Genomic DNA, 13,872 nt, shown 5'->3' with positions numbered 1-13,872 from the left:
GTGTTCATTTAAAGCTCGATAGTCAGCCATCGCTTGAAGCCAGGGACCCGCAAGACTTTGGTCAACTCAGAAACACCGGTGATCAATTTTGTCGTCTCGTTGTCACATGTTTGCACGATCATTTTGAATTCTATAGCATCGACGACCCCTTTATTCTTTCCTCAAGGCTCATCATATAGACTGCCTTGTATCTAGCCTTTGATTGCATCCAGATAATTACACGTGGCGATAAAGGTCCAGCTGCTTACACGACCCGAGTTCACAGCCATGGAGGAGAATCATTTGCAATAAGCAACCTTGCAATCGGAGCCCGCTTTGGGCTTACCCGATGACTCGTGAGGTCGTTTCTAAGATTGATCACTCTTCTTTCACCATTAATACGCAAGTGTCGTTCTTTTAAGCGACTAAGTAAGCGCCAGGCTAGAATACATTTTCGTTGGACGCTGAGTCCATCATAATAAGAAAGCCATAGCCTTCCAAGATAATCGAGCATACACTGCGTAGGACAACGGCCGCCATGGCTAGGTATACGCCATATGACCTTCAGAAATACTACAGGTAGTTCTGGACTGCATCCAATGCTTATCGTCGCGTCCTCAGGAAAACACCATTTCGCCTGACTTCCTTTCAATCATTGAACGTCCGTCGAGGTACTCCCAGTTATGTCTTCTCATTCAAACACCGCAGCGTACTTTTGAGATCCAGGCGCCTTCACCTTGATTGAAATGTGCTTTTCCGCAAGACCTTGGGAGGTACTGCTCCCAAGCCAGAAGGTTCAATTTGAGATCCGAGGTTATGTTGCATCTGCGATAGGCAATAGTCATATCATTGAAAGCGTTTGGGATCTCAGACGATCATCTGCGCCACTCCCTGTCCTCCAAGAGTCTTGCTTCCTACGAAATCCTGCTGCTTGAAGCCTGCAAGAGCATAGCAAGCACCGGCGAATGCGAGTACAACAGCCGCGGCGATCAGGCTGCTGGCGTCAATGATGATGCTGAGCCACTGAACCAATGACAGGGTACCATATATTGCGGCCCTCATGTAATTTGTAGTGAAGCGGCGGATAAAGGCATCGAACTTGGAAGACGTAGGGCAAATTCGAAGAAGGAGTGGGATTTCGACGAAGATTAGGACGAAGGAGGAAACGCTGGGCCCTGAAATCAGCTTGTAGAACAAAGGTCCCTGCTTCTGGAGACGTACAGTAGGATGATGCTAAACAGAATAAGTAAACTGGCGTGGAAGAGGTTGGCAATGCCTAGGGCGAAACCCAGTATGATGCTGAGAACTCCAAGCCTGTTGACGTTGACATTGTCAGCGAACTGAGAACCGAGTAAACTTGATGCAGAGAGTATGGTCCTTGGATTGGTCGGGCAGATAGTAGGATGCGCATGGATGGCGTCCCACTTGCGTAGAAGTGATGACCTGAGGTCGGTCATCTGAGACGAAGGGTTGTGCTTACCATTGGCCATAAATACCTGCGTCTGCGTTAATTCTGATGTTCATGGAGAGGGAATTTGGGAGAAGCACTCACTGAAATTGCGCTGCCTGAACTCGTCGGCGATCGACATGGTGGCTTCGTTATACCGTCGAGCGGAAAGTCCCAGGTATTGGGTATTGAAGGACAGATGGTAGTCAGGCAGTCAGGAATTCCAACTTGGAAGTGTCAGGTCGGACGAGAGCGCTAGCAATCTGGATGAGAGTACTGGAGTAGAATGGAAAGATGTTGAAGTAAGAGCTGAATTAGTTGTGAATTTGGAATGGGAGGGAGTTGGGTGTCTAGACAAAGGGGTCGAGAGATGGTTAATTAAAAGTTGTCGTCGATGACAGTTTGGCGGAGGAAACGGTGGTTTTGGCAGGCACCTGAGTTTAGCATTGGCAGGTGGCCGGGGCTTGTTTAGTTCAACCTTCGACCACTAAATGGCGGCTCGGAAAACGCGTCAGACTCAGATTCCACTGGCACCACGCCAGCCATTGTTATTTATCACTGTACCGAGTACGGATACCGGCGCCGGTATTGGACCTGCCGGACCACGTGCTGGAGTGAGCAGCCTTAACTCCCTAGGTAGTACGGATAGAGCGCAAGCTATGGCGGCGGGTATCATCTGACACGCGTTGAGTAACCTCTGTAATCACTGTAGGCGTCTATTTTTCCTGCACATGTCTCTTTCCCTGTCTCATCACATCCCAGGCTGAAGCTGTATACACATCCATTGATGCCCAAACGAGTTGGCCTTAATCGATTCTCCATAGCCGCACAATTCAGCCGGACCGGACTCTCCAACACAGGGTTCATCAAAGTTACCTAGCATCAATGAAATCTTTGTCCGAATCAACAAGTATGAAGCAAGACTCTCGACTTCTGCATTATGCCATAACGATCAATCTCTCGGCCATCAGTAGACTTTTCGAGCTGTTCCGCTGGATAATGTGATTCTCTCCCGGATATATGCATATATGGATAATAATAGAGGCATCAGGATCGTCGTAGCCAGAAAGGCGTAGGAGTTAACTGACACCGGTAATAATAGTGGACTCGCTCCAGGTCGAGAAGGCCACTCTCTGCCGGATCTACACTGACCATCTCTCGGACCATTTTCTCAGCGGCTTGGCCCAATTCGATCCGCGAGGTCTGGATCCATAGTGTCTCAGATGATGCTTGGTTTGGAGATAGAAGAGACTGCTGTTAGTTTGACACACCATAATGCAATGCGCGAAGATGAGGGATGAAGGGCAATGAACCAACAATTCTATATCCAAGGCCAGTGCCGGAGGTGAAGTTGAAGATGTGCGAGTAAGAAAACTGGTCCTCGCCAGTAAGAGAGACACAACAAACTCAAGTCAAGCATGGTGATTAAGCAATGTAACTTTGTCACCAACTAAGCAAAGCAGGAGGAACGGGCGATGAGACACCAGGTACTTTGCTCATTGATTTTCTCACTAGCTGACACTCATCTCTGTGTGTCTATGGCGAATGGTGCAGCCTTGTGCGGCTCCTGGTTCCTACCACCAAAATCGTACGCCTTCTGCTATGCAATTGTCCACCCTGGCTGTGGCATCATCATCAATTGAGCAGCCCGGGAAACAAAAAGCCGAACTCTGCGTCGGTGACATGCAACGATCACTGAGCTGGGTAGACCACTATGGCAAATGTCAGTCGGATCCATATCATCAAGTCTGATTGTGTCATACATCTGAAGACATCGTTCTGGACGAAAAAGCTGCCTTCTGCTTGTACGAGCTGGAAGGTCTGCACATAACTCATTGGCTGTGGCTGGTCATCGACCTGTTACATTCTTCAGTCAGTGCCTTGACCACCACAACCTCATGCACACTGTTGTCATTTTTCACTTACCATCAATGCTCCAGTGACCAAGACCAAGATGGCCCCTTGTTCATTGGCAGGCTGGGCGTCGACCGTGTCCACGCGATGCTGGACTTTCTGGAATGGCAAGTTCTGCGTTACTGTTAGACGTCTCTGGTCTGCAATTCTCGTCCGGCGAGATGTGGCTTACGGTGAGCTTCTCCAGGATCACGGGGGTGCCTTGGAATGGTTCCTTCTCAAAGGTGAGCATGGAGGAATCTTTCTGCATTTCCATATCAGTCCACTGCTGCCTCGCAGGAAGTTGAGAGGCATACGTAAAGAGCGGCTAATTGTGCGCGGTCGGTATCGAAAGTCTTGTAGTAGAAATCAACGAATTGTTCTGAGGTATGTTAGAAAACGGTAAAGGGTCAGCTGCGGTCATGGCAGGGACTAGCATACGAGCAATGGTCTGGAAGTCTGTCGTTGCGCACACAATTGTTAGCCTCAGATACCAGGACGCTTCACTGGTGTTCAGTCTGCGCCGGAGATGGTGCACTGTCCAACTTACCTCCCATTGTGAATGACGATCGAACAACAGTGATGTGAGTGTGAGAATAACGTCGCGACGAAGAGAGAAGAGCGGGTGAAGAAAGATTGTGGTAGTTGTTGTGTTTCACCAGCCTGAGTTGGGCAGATGTTCACTCTGCTGTTTGGTGGGGGGTTGTGTGACCGCGCTACGACTTGCATCCCGCAGGAGTGGTGACTGCCTAAATGGTGAGGGAGAGCCTCATCGCTGGCACCAGGAGCAAGGCTCAAGGGGCCCAACTATAAGATCACGTGCTTAGACGATGCCAAGTCCGAATCTCCCAACTTGATTTTCAAGAAATCAAAGCACCTGTCAAACACCTTACTTCTCAAACACCCGACCTTTGGTACTTGCAAAGGACGAGTGACAAGCTCGACTCTCGCAACCAACGCTATCGCTATCGAATGAACGACACAGCAGGTAAGTTCCTCCTCCCCATCCACGATCTCCTTCCCACCACCTTTCACCACCCAAAAAAGCTTTCAATGATGCTCCAACTTCAAACGATAACTGATGAGACGGGACACTGGAGCCGTCAAACTCCTCCGTCGCTGAGTATAAAAATTATGTCAAACTCAACAGTCTGAGAAAGCCGAAGCCACACAAACCCCCATGTCTCTCATTTGCGCACAATCATCATGATACTTCTTAACAAATGGCTGACTTTGCTTTCCACGTCATAGGTACGAGATGGGACTAGATTGACAATATAACATGACCGAAGATCGTTGCTTTTCCCGAAAATATTGGGTTTCATTTAAATCTGTTCAAATGCTATGAGTTCTTATTAATTAACCAGCTCTGCTGTCTTTTTCCGTGTAAAACTAGTTCTTTTAAAGATGCCCAATGAAGCACATCACCTGGATGGCATTCACCTTTGATTTTGATAGCCCAAAACATGCAATAAAACCGTGCTAAATCGTCGGTTAAAAAGGATGCGTGGTCTTCTTCATCATCGTCTCATCATCATCAAGAAGCGTGATCACCGCCTACCACCGCGTCCAGCACCTCCTCGCTCGCCCCGTTCACCTTCACGCTTATGCCACGGATCACTGGGCCACACCCAGCCGCGAACGGTCCTCGCCTCACGCTTCTCGCCCATTTGCGGCTCGGGGATCCACTTGTCCTTGCCATCCTTACCCAATTCCTCGACATCGTCGTCATCGTCGATGCTGATGGGATTGAGTCCGGTGCCACTGCTTCCATCCCAGACTCGGGATCTCGACAGGGCACCTGCTCCCCCCACGTCCATGAAGCTTGCAGGTTGGCCGGGCAGCGGGGTTGACTTGGCCAGCATGAGGAGATAGTAGAGAGCCAGTGTCACGGTCATGGAGACTTCGCCTTCGACGCGACCGGTGGCGAGGTCGTCTCTGCGCGTGAAGGTCTTGGTCTCGACCGCTTCCGCGACTTCCAGGAATCCGAAGTACGGGTTGCCTCGGTCGTCGCAACCGGCACGAACACAGACGAGCTCGATCTCGGTGATGATAAATCCATAGCGGCAGCTGTGGTCACGCATGCATTTCTGCAGATGAGCCAGCGTGCGTAGGTATTCGACTTTGCGTGCAGGTCCTTCACGGTACATGCCTGTGTTCCAGCGGTCGAATGATCGGACGATTCCAACGACGCGTCCACGCGGCAATCCGGATAGTGTGCGATCGTTGTCACTGGGGTAGTTGGCCAAGAAGGTCGGAATGTTGGACGCGTTTGAGCTTACTCCTGACCCGGTGGGTGTCGGGGCTGGATACAATGAAATGGCATTGTTTCCGAGTGAGAGTCTGGTCGCAGCGTTGACTTTGGGGAAGTAGATCTTGGAAATTAGGTTGGCAAGGTCGACCTCGGAGCTGGGTGTCACTGTCGAGGTATTTGGATTAATCAGAGGAAGACAAGCTGTGTCATGTTGGAAGTTCAGCAAGGTGAGAAGATCTGGAATGGTCGACATGGTGGCTAGCGAGAAGGTTTTCCAGTTGCGTACGTTACGGACATCCCACCAGAAATGGTTGGTCATGCCACGACCAGTCTGAAAGGTCAGATGTCGGACCAGATTGACTGGCTGGGTAGGTTGGGTCAAATAGCTGAGCATGCTAGTTGTTGATAGGGGAGCAATCATGGGCGGGGGGCTCATGGATGACGGGCGAGATATCGAATCTAGGTCGATTGGCATATCGAATGTACCCTCTAGGTTGATGATTGGAGGGTCGAGCATTGGCATGTTGGTGTATGGCATGTAGGTGGTGGCAAACAGGTCAGGCGAAGGGGTATGTTGAGCCTGTGAAACGTAGACTGGCATTTGTCGATAGGTGGGATAGCCGAAACGGTTGAGGACACTGCTGTCGATACTCGAGGCAGATGTTGAGCGAGAATGACTCTTGGTTGGAACCTGCAACTGAGCCTTGGAGAAAGTTGGTGATGGAATGAGGGAGTTGGACCGAGAATATGGAGCATTCGACACTGGGGAGATCAAGGGTATACACTCGGCAGGCTCAGTAGCACTGCGATGCATCGGGGGTCGACCATACTTGACTTGGTTTGTTGAAAATGTTCGCTTGTGGGGTGCTGGGCGATGTGCCAGTCGAGGATCCGTGCTGGAATCCTGGGTCCTGATCTTCGGCAGCAACGTTGGGCCATGCTGACGAAGAACTGGAGATCGATTTGGGGTTGAATTAACAGTGATTACTGACTCGGGGGAAGTGTCAACTGTGCAGTAGGACGAGCTTGACAGATTCCGAGCATGACCGTGCCGACCAGCAGCAACACCACCCTCTGGAGGGGTCAAAGGTCTATAATAGTATGGTGCCAACGACATTCTGGGAACGAATTGTCAATATTCGCAAGCCAGGCAGCAAGGCCAACAGTACTCACATGGCAGAACTTTTGGCTGTGAGGTATCGAGCAGCTGTCTATGGCCAAGGTCAACGAGAAGGCCTGCTTCTCGACTGGATAAACCAAGGTCTAACTAACAAAAGAAAGTAGAAGAGCAAAGGAAATAGAAAAATGCCAATGATTGATAGAGAGACTATCGATGTTTGCAACTGGAGAGAATGAAAGGCTGAGAGATGTCGAAGGAGGAGGAAGCCAGGTATAAATGCGATCATGATATGCGACCGAACCGGTGGGCAGCATCATGCCCGACCAACAGGACCATGCAGGTCATAACGAAGATGAAACGTGGAGCAACACGACAAAAGTCAGTGGGTTGGGAAACAAACACGTCGGAGACAAGCCTGACGATAGATCCGATGCTGAGGTACCGAGATGCGTTGCGTCTACCTACCGTGAAGCGTCGCGTGGGAGAAGAATAGTAACCGTGGAATCCAAACCACAAGACGCGCGCCAGACTCTCAGGTGGAAACAAAATGTCCACTGCAGCTATTTCTGGCTGGGGTTTGGGGTGGTGGTGTGGAAGATTCCTCCCAGATTCTTCCTTCGGGTTTCCAAGGTGGCCAGAATAGGTGTAACAATTCTGAGGGAATCATTTCACCATGTCTCACGAGGCAATCTGTGTCGGCGCTTGCTTGACTTATTTCGAGATTGTGAGGCTCAACGGGCGGTAGCGGTTGTTTGAGCAGCGGGAGCGCGCTGATGCGCGTGCCTACTGGGCGGGTGAGGCGCGATGCAGAGATCAGCAGTGAGGAATGATGAATGAGATAGCCGCTGCAGAGGGCTGGCCCAAATTGGGATTCTGTTTCATTCAACTCGTCGGGCTCCTGGGAAGTCTGATTGGCAGCTGGGTTTGCCGCCTACGGTGGCTGTGTTCCGACCTGGAAGATTGCCCCATTTGCCTCCGGGAGGACGCCCACGACGCCCCAAGACACCCGGAATCCTCCACCTTCTCCAACTCGATCCAACTCGATCCAACTCGACCCAACTCGACCCAACTCGACCCAACTCGACCCAACTCGACCCGACAAACACGAACCTGATGCGACGTCACGCGTGAGTCATGTTACTCGGGCCTAGCTGCATATTCCTGCTTTATCACGACACGAGAATTCCACGCCATCTTCCACGAGAACATCACGATAAATGGAGTATTTCTTCCCCAGCCTCCTCGTTTGCATGCAGCTTTTCCTCTAGAACGTCATTCTTGCTTTGCAACTTTCACCGCCATCTTGGTCCTACTGGCCACAACGGTCTTCGACCTGGAATCATGTTTCAGGTTTCTGTTCTGTTATGTGAAACCGGTCATTCACTGGTCAGTTGCTGCCTGAATGGCCTCGAGTGTTGCATTAGGCGCATCCGACATCGTCATAAATGTCTCGATCGAGCCGTACTTAGTCCGTATACAAACCTGTTTCAGACTTCGAATTCGACAACCTTCGGTCGCATTGGCTCGGAGAATAGGGACGCCTCGAACGAAAACCCACCATGCCACCGGGGTCTTCTCTTCTTACGAATGAACGGTAATCAATTCTGCAGACTGGCTCATCTCTGCAGATCCATTAATGCACCTTCAGCTTTCTCTAGAACTATGTACATCCATCAAGCTGTTGAGTTGCCATCGTGGCCCGCCTGGCCGGTGCTCGGCTGTCCCATCAAAACCCTGTGCAAATGCAACTGTGCGTTCTATCAAGAGCTCTCTAGCATTGCGACCAACCAAAAGTAACGCCTGGAATGTGAAACGAAGCATCTGGTGCAGGAATGACACAACTCCCGCTATTATCCCCAACATCGATTATGCCTTCACCTCGTACTTCCTCCGGTACATGTCATCAACGTTGGTCAAGTAGTAGGTTCCGCTCACCAGGGTGTCGACTTCACCAGCTGGCTTGAAGTCCTTCTTGAGATGTGCCTTCTCTCGGAGCATGCACATCTCGTCATAGACCTCGGGTGCAACGACTCTGCGAGCGTCTAATCGTTCTTGCAAGTTGAGCTTCTCCACCATCTCAGTGGTATCACCAACCACCTTGAGACTGAACATGGAGCTGGCCAAACCACTTCCGTAACTGAAGATACCCAGTCGCTTGCCATACAGTTGTTTCGGCGCGACATTGCTGATCAAGCCAACAAGACCGCCGTAAACGCTACCACAGTACATGTTTCCACACATGGTTGCAACCTGGATAGCAGGCTGTACTCGCTCGTTGAATCGCTTCTTCGTCAGAGCCATGAAGGTCTTTTCCACATTCTTGTCGGTCAAAGAAGCCTGGTAATCAATGTCTCGTAGCTCAGGAGCCACTTCCTTGAACTGAGGATGGGTTGGATCTTGCAAGAAATCGTTGTAGAGCAATCGAGCATATGACTTGGACACCAGTTTGCATGTTGGGGCATGGAATGCCATGTAGTCGAATCTGTCGAGGGGTGCTTTTTGCGTCTCCTCCTCATGGACACCGTTGCCATTGGCGTGACCATTAGTCGCGGCGCCGTTGGCTCGGGACTTCAGGGTCTGTTCGCGGGCGTTGTATGCCTTGTAGCACGCATCAACGGCCTCTGTGTAACATCTCAAGGAGAATTGTCCATCAACATAGGGGTATTCACTTGTCAAGTCCGGCTTGTAGAAGTCATAGGCATGGGTGATGTAGGAGCCACGGAGACCCGCATCGAAGACAATGGGGGCATCTGGGCCAATGACCATTGCAACGCAGCCTGCACCACCAGTCGGGCGAGCGTTGCCCTTCTTGTAGAGGGCGATGTCACCTGCCACAACGACGGCGTCCCGTCCGTCCCACGCGGAGGATTCAATCCAGTTGACGGAGTTAAATACGGCATTGGTGCCACCACTGATAATCTTGTTAGAACATCGACCATCCAGAATGGCTTTCTTGGAGGGAGACACTCACTAGCATGCGTTATAAGCGTCAACACCCTCGACGTTGAAGTTGCCAGACTCTTCAAAGAGTTGCATCAAGACTGATTTCACACTCTTGCTCTTGTCCAGCATGGTCTCAGTGCCCACTTCCAATCGTCCAATGTTCTTCAGGTCGATCGAGTATTTCGAGACGAGGCTGGTGAGGGTTGTGAGGGCGATGGAGTAGATATCTATGAGATCACATGCATGAGACCATGTCGCAGGCACGGCAAAAAAGAGGGCCCAAACTCACCCTCTCGATCGTCGCAGAAAGACATGCGAGTCTGCCCCAGACCGATGGTGTATTTGCCTTGTGAGACGCCATCGAACTTTTCGAGATCGGCTTGGTCAACACACTAGATGTTGTGAGTACATGCAGGATCCTGATCTGGCGCATTCCGGGCATACCTGGCTGGGGAAATAGATTTCAATGGCTTTGATGCCGATGTTCTGGGGTCGAGTAGCCATGACTGTTGATCTGATGTATGGGAGAAGGTGGGTATTGTTTACTTGGGGAATTGGAACAATCGAAGAAAAGGAGATCTCAAGACCTTATCAATGGGAAGAAGAGTTGGAAGGCGGTGTAGGCGGGGTGGGAGAAAACGATGTCGAGGAAGCGGCGATCTGTGTGGAGTCGCAACCAAAACTACCCTACAAAGGACGAGGACGCAAGTCTGGTGGCGAAGGCACAGTTTGGTTCTGCTACGAATTTCTTTTCCTTGTGACAGGGACAGTCTTTGTACTTATGACGAATAGGAGTGATATCCATCAACCTTGAAAAAAAGCTGAGAGCGCAGTGACGAAAACCATTGCCCACGAAAAATTGCCCATGAAATCTGTTGAACGGGGATGAACGTCCAGGGTCTCGCCGACTTCGCTGGGGGGGCACGGCATGAAGCTAAACGGCCTGGAGATCCTGACGGGGTTAGCACGAGCCAGCAAACATGAGATTCGGCCAATTGAGTCTTTGTTCCGTGGGGGGCTTGCCAGTGGGACGATTCGGTGTGATTCGGTTCCTGCATGAAAACGAACAGGGGTGGCAGTGGAAGAAGTCGAGAAAGTTGCCGGATGGTCTTTTTCGCTGCAAAGCTTTCTTGGTCAGCCACTTCTTCTCCAGCTTGCTCGTCATTTGTGGCGGACAAGGCTCCGTCCGTGCTCAACCAGAGAATGCTAATCAAACCCCTTTCACGCGTCAATCTTACTCGGACCTATGCCATCGAGATCAGGCCACTGGTAACCGCCAGCCTTGCAGAGAGACGCCTGCTCATCGCCAAGCTACTTGATACAAGGCTATACCCTCCATGAGCATTGAACTACAAATCAGGGCAACCCTTAATGCTTCTTAAAGTTGAGTGCAGCCATTTCCTCCGGTTTGAAACCTCATCGAATCTAGAATCTAGGACCTATCGCTGTGTGACGCTTGACTGCAAAACCATGCCAAAGTACTAGATGCCCCTTTAGTAGGAATTGGGAAGGACTGAAAGCCGACCTCCATCTGTGACCGCGACGCAGCCGTTGATATAGGCACCTGCTCGTGAGGTGAGCCATAGAATGACCCCGGCCATGTCCTGTTCATCACCGCTGCGTGTAGCTGGGATATAGTCCTTGGCGAATGTGCCTTCGATATTGTGGGTTTCGACCTTCCCTTGCGCAGCATACAGTCCTTGGGTCATCTCTGAAAGATATAGTCCAGGTGCTATCACATTCGCCCTGATATCGTAAGGGACGAGCGAAGTGGCGAGTTGTTTGGTGTAGTGCAGAACCCCACTCTTGCTGGGTCCTACAGATTTGGTCAGTAATTGAATGTGTCATCTTGATCTAGGGTTCGTACCATATGAGTAATTCCCTAATGGCCTTCGATTGTAGCCTCCGACCGAAGCAGTGGTGATGATCTGTGGTCGCGGTCGGAAGTTGTCTGCAGCCGGCGTTGGTCGTTTCTTGTTGGCCTCGTGCAAGAGGGGTAGGAATGCAGCGACGGTGAAGTGGACGCCAGTAAGGTTGACAGCAAATGTCGATGTGACCGCATCGAAGTCTGGAGCCCACATGTTCTTTGCCAGCTGCTCAAACGGGAGTGGTTGTTGATTGGCATCGACTGTGGCGACCGATGGCCCGCTGATCCCAGAATTGGCGACAAGAAGATCGATCGTGTCGGTATGAATTTTGACGGCCTCGACGGCTTTCACTAAGGACTCCTTCGAAGTGACATCACCAACGATGGTGATAATGTTATCACCAGGCACTGACTTCGCCGTCTCTTTGAGGGAGTCCTCCCGGCGGCCAATGATAAACACCTTGGACGCTCCATTGACTGCCAAAGCTCGCGCCATCATTCTGCCGAGTCCTATCGGACCATGTGATCAGTAGTCAGACAAAAGAGAGGATGATCCAAGACTCGTCAACTTACCTGATCCGCCTCCGGTAATGACAGCGACGAGGCCATTGACATTGAAGAGGTTGCCTGCCTCAATCTTGGAGACTTCGTTGGTGGACATGATTTCTTCAGGAGCAGTCAACAGTTTGAGACGAGAATAAAAGGATCCTGTTGGCAATCAAAGATCAAAGGACCGATAGCTAAAGCACTGTTGATCTTCAGATCAGCAATGGGTAGGAGTAAAGAGGTAGTCTGATCTTCAAGACGAAGGATGGAATTGAACGATGAATGCTTTCAATCTACCGCTTGGTTCGTAAGCAGGTGTGAGTACTATCTAAGTAGTCAACAATACTCTTCTTGGAATAAATGCTTACATGTGTCGACGGGTGAAAATTGATCCTATGATTCGCTGATAATGACGTTTTCCGGCGCTGGCTAATCAAGTCATCGTTTGCGACTATCAAAGTCGATTTTCTGATTTATCAACAGTAACATTATTAACCGGCGTCTTACCGCTCTTCATCTATGGTGAGGGGTCTTAGTTGCTGGTGGGATGATCTCAATCGATAAGAAAAGCCTTGTGGAACCTCGGATATAAATGTTTCGTACGAGTAGGACATGAAATCCACTTGCTACTTTGCAGTATCTAGCTATCCACTCTCAAACATCTAACGAACAATCAAAACTGACAATGTCATAACATACAAAATGCCATCTTCCCAGAACGGCTCGTTGATCTATCAAGAAGAAAGCCATCGGCTATCTCCAGTTGCTCATAGATCTGACTCTCTACCCCTCTGTCCACAAACGGTGATCACTAGTGCTTCCCAAATGGTAACTTGCTCTTCAACTTGTTCAACTTTCCAGGCTCATAGCCTTCACCTCGTTCGCCGCTTGTTTGGGCGTGACTACCGTCTGGTAGAGTGCCGGGGCTCACGTCGCGCTCCTCAATCCGATTCTTAGCCGGCGCCCTTAGAGCATCTCTTCCACGCTCTTCGGTTGTTTTTGCACCATTCGTAGCAGCCGCGCTCGGTATGGGCTTTGACGCGTCGCTCTGGCTCTCAGGCTCTGCGACTGTCGGTACTGGCTCAGGTTTGCTGTTGTTTTCTAGAAGCCGTAGGGGTCAGCCAACTGCAGGGGACACTTTTCAATACGGTCGTGGCAATATACCTGGAGCATTTCCTTGGTCGTAAGGCTCGTCGATTGTGCCCTTTCCCTGAATGCCTGAAGGGGGCTCCTCACCCGATTGACTTTGCGCAACTGTGGCCATGGTAGTCGCGAGGATAGAAAGTGTTGGGTAAGATTAGAAGTCTTGGGCGAAGGGGTGATGCAACCTGACGAGGCACTTATGCAAGGATGAATACGTCGTGTACTTTGCAGGGCAATATTAAGCGACGCGCTTCTGAATACACCTGGTGTTGTGAGGCTCAATATAATGCACGTAAATGTACGAGATATGAAGGAGGAGATGTTAGGTTCGCGGACCGTGCATCTTACGTCTTTATTCGAACGGGCGTGGTCTGGATTGTCGCTATCAAGGCGCCCGGTGCTGGTACCAGTGACTCCCCAACGAGCCAGAGGGTCTTGTCTGAGGGGCGGCGGACCCCTACGTCATTGGAGATTCCCGCACGTGGCTGATCTGAGGTCGACGAGTGTAACGTCACTTCGTCCGCTTCCAGTTCGTGCCATAGTGCGCAACCCCCTGGGAAACCGGACATTAACCTAGCTAAAAGAGCATCCCATTGCTGTCACATGAGAAGGCGACTTGCAGTGTGTTCAAGTTGTGGGTCTTGTGGGTGATTGTCGGTGCAGTGGATAGTCCCCATCAT

General features: G+C 50.6%; 6 protein-coding genes across 6 annotated transcripts; all 6 read right to left on the bottom strand.

The window, feature by feature from the left end:
• Positions 1-846: 846 nt before the first annotated feature.
• TVP18 (Golgi apparatus membrane protein tvp18) lies at positions 847-1,568 on the bottom strand (the record flags this gene model as incomplete). The annotated part of the gene is made up of 4 exons (XM_064853458.1): positions 847-1,147; positions 1,201-1,422; positions 1,460-1,475; positions 1,532-1,568. The coding sequence occupies 4 exons, from the start codon at positions 1,566-1,568 to the stop codon at positions 847-849; spliced, it is 576 nt and encodes a 191-aa protein (XP_064709857.1).
• Positions 1,569-3,118: 1,550 nt separating this feature from the next.
• NTF2 (Nuclear transport factor 2) lies at positions 3,119-3,876 on the bottom strand (the record flags this gene model as incomplete). Its single annotated transcript, XM_064853457.1, has 7 exons — positions 3,119-3,138; positions 3,190-3,283; positions 3,353-3,454; positions 3,513-3,584; positions 3,637-3,701; positions 3,761-3,778; positions 3,870-3,876. 7 exons carry the CDS (start codon positions 3,874-3,876, stop codon positions 3,119-3,121), a joined length of 378 nt encoding a protein of 125 aa, XP_064709856.1.
• A 993-nt stretch (positions 3,877-4,869) lies between these two features.
• Positions 4,870-6,690, bottom strand: LTR84_009918 (uncharacterized protein; the record flags this gene model as incomplete). The annotated part of the gene is made up of 1 exon (XM_064853456.1): positions 4,870-6,690. One exon carries the CDS (start codon positions 6,688-6,690, stop codon positions 4,870-4,872), a length of 1,821 nt encoding a protein of 606 aa, XP_064709855.1.
• Positions 6,691-8,559: 1,869 nt separating this feature from the next.
• LTR84_009917 (uncharacterized protein) lies at positions 8,560-10,140 on the bottom strand (the record flags this gene model as incomplete). The annotated part of the gene is made up of 4 exons (XM_064853455.1): positions 8,560-9,604; positions 9,665-9,863; positions 9,926-10,028; positions 10,081-10,140. 4 exons carry the CDS (start codon positions 10,138-10,140, stop codon positions 8,560-8,562), a joined length of 1,407 nt encoding a protein of 468 aa, XP_064709854.1.
• Positions 10,141-11,129: 989 nt separating this feature from the next.
• Positions 11,130-12,164, bottom strand: LTR84_009916 (uncharacterized protein; the record flags this gene model as incomplete). The annotated part of the gene is made up of 3 exons (XM_064853454.1): positions 11,130-11,452; positions 11,504-12,013; positions 12,077-12,164. The coding sequence occupies 3 exons, from the start codon at positions 12,162-12,164 to the stop codon at positions 11,130-11,132; spliced, it is 921 nt and encodes a 306-aa protein (XP_064709853.1).
• Positions 12,165-12,860: 696 nt separating this feature from the next.
• Positions 12,861-13,313, bottom strand: LTR84_009915 (uncharacterized protein; the record flags this gene model as incomplete). Its single annotated transcript, XM_064853453.1, has 2 exons — positions 12,861-13,150; positions 13,214-13,313. The coding sequence occupies 2 exons, from the start codon at positions 13,311-13,313 to the stop codon at positions 12,861-12,863; spliced, it is 390 nt and encodes a 129-aa protein (XP_064709852.1).
• Positions 13,314-13,872: the final 559 nt, after the last annotated feature.

This window comes from Exophiala bonariae, assembly GCF_035927105.1.
Source record: "Exophiala bonariae strain CCFEE 5792 chromosome Unknown scaffold_4, whole genome shotgun sequence".
Lineage (NCBI taxonomy): Eukaryota > Fungi > Ascomycota > Eurotiomycetes > Chaetothyriales > Herpotrichiellaceae > Exophiala > Exophiala bonariae.
Note: the sequence above shows the minus strand (reverse complement) of the source record. Positions and strands in the feature narration are given on the sequence as shown.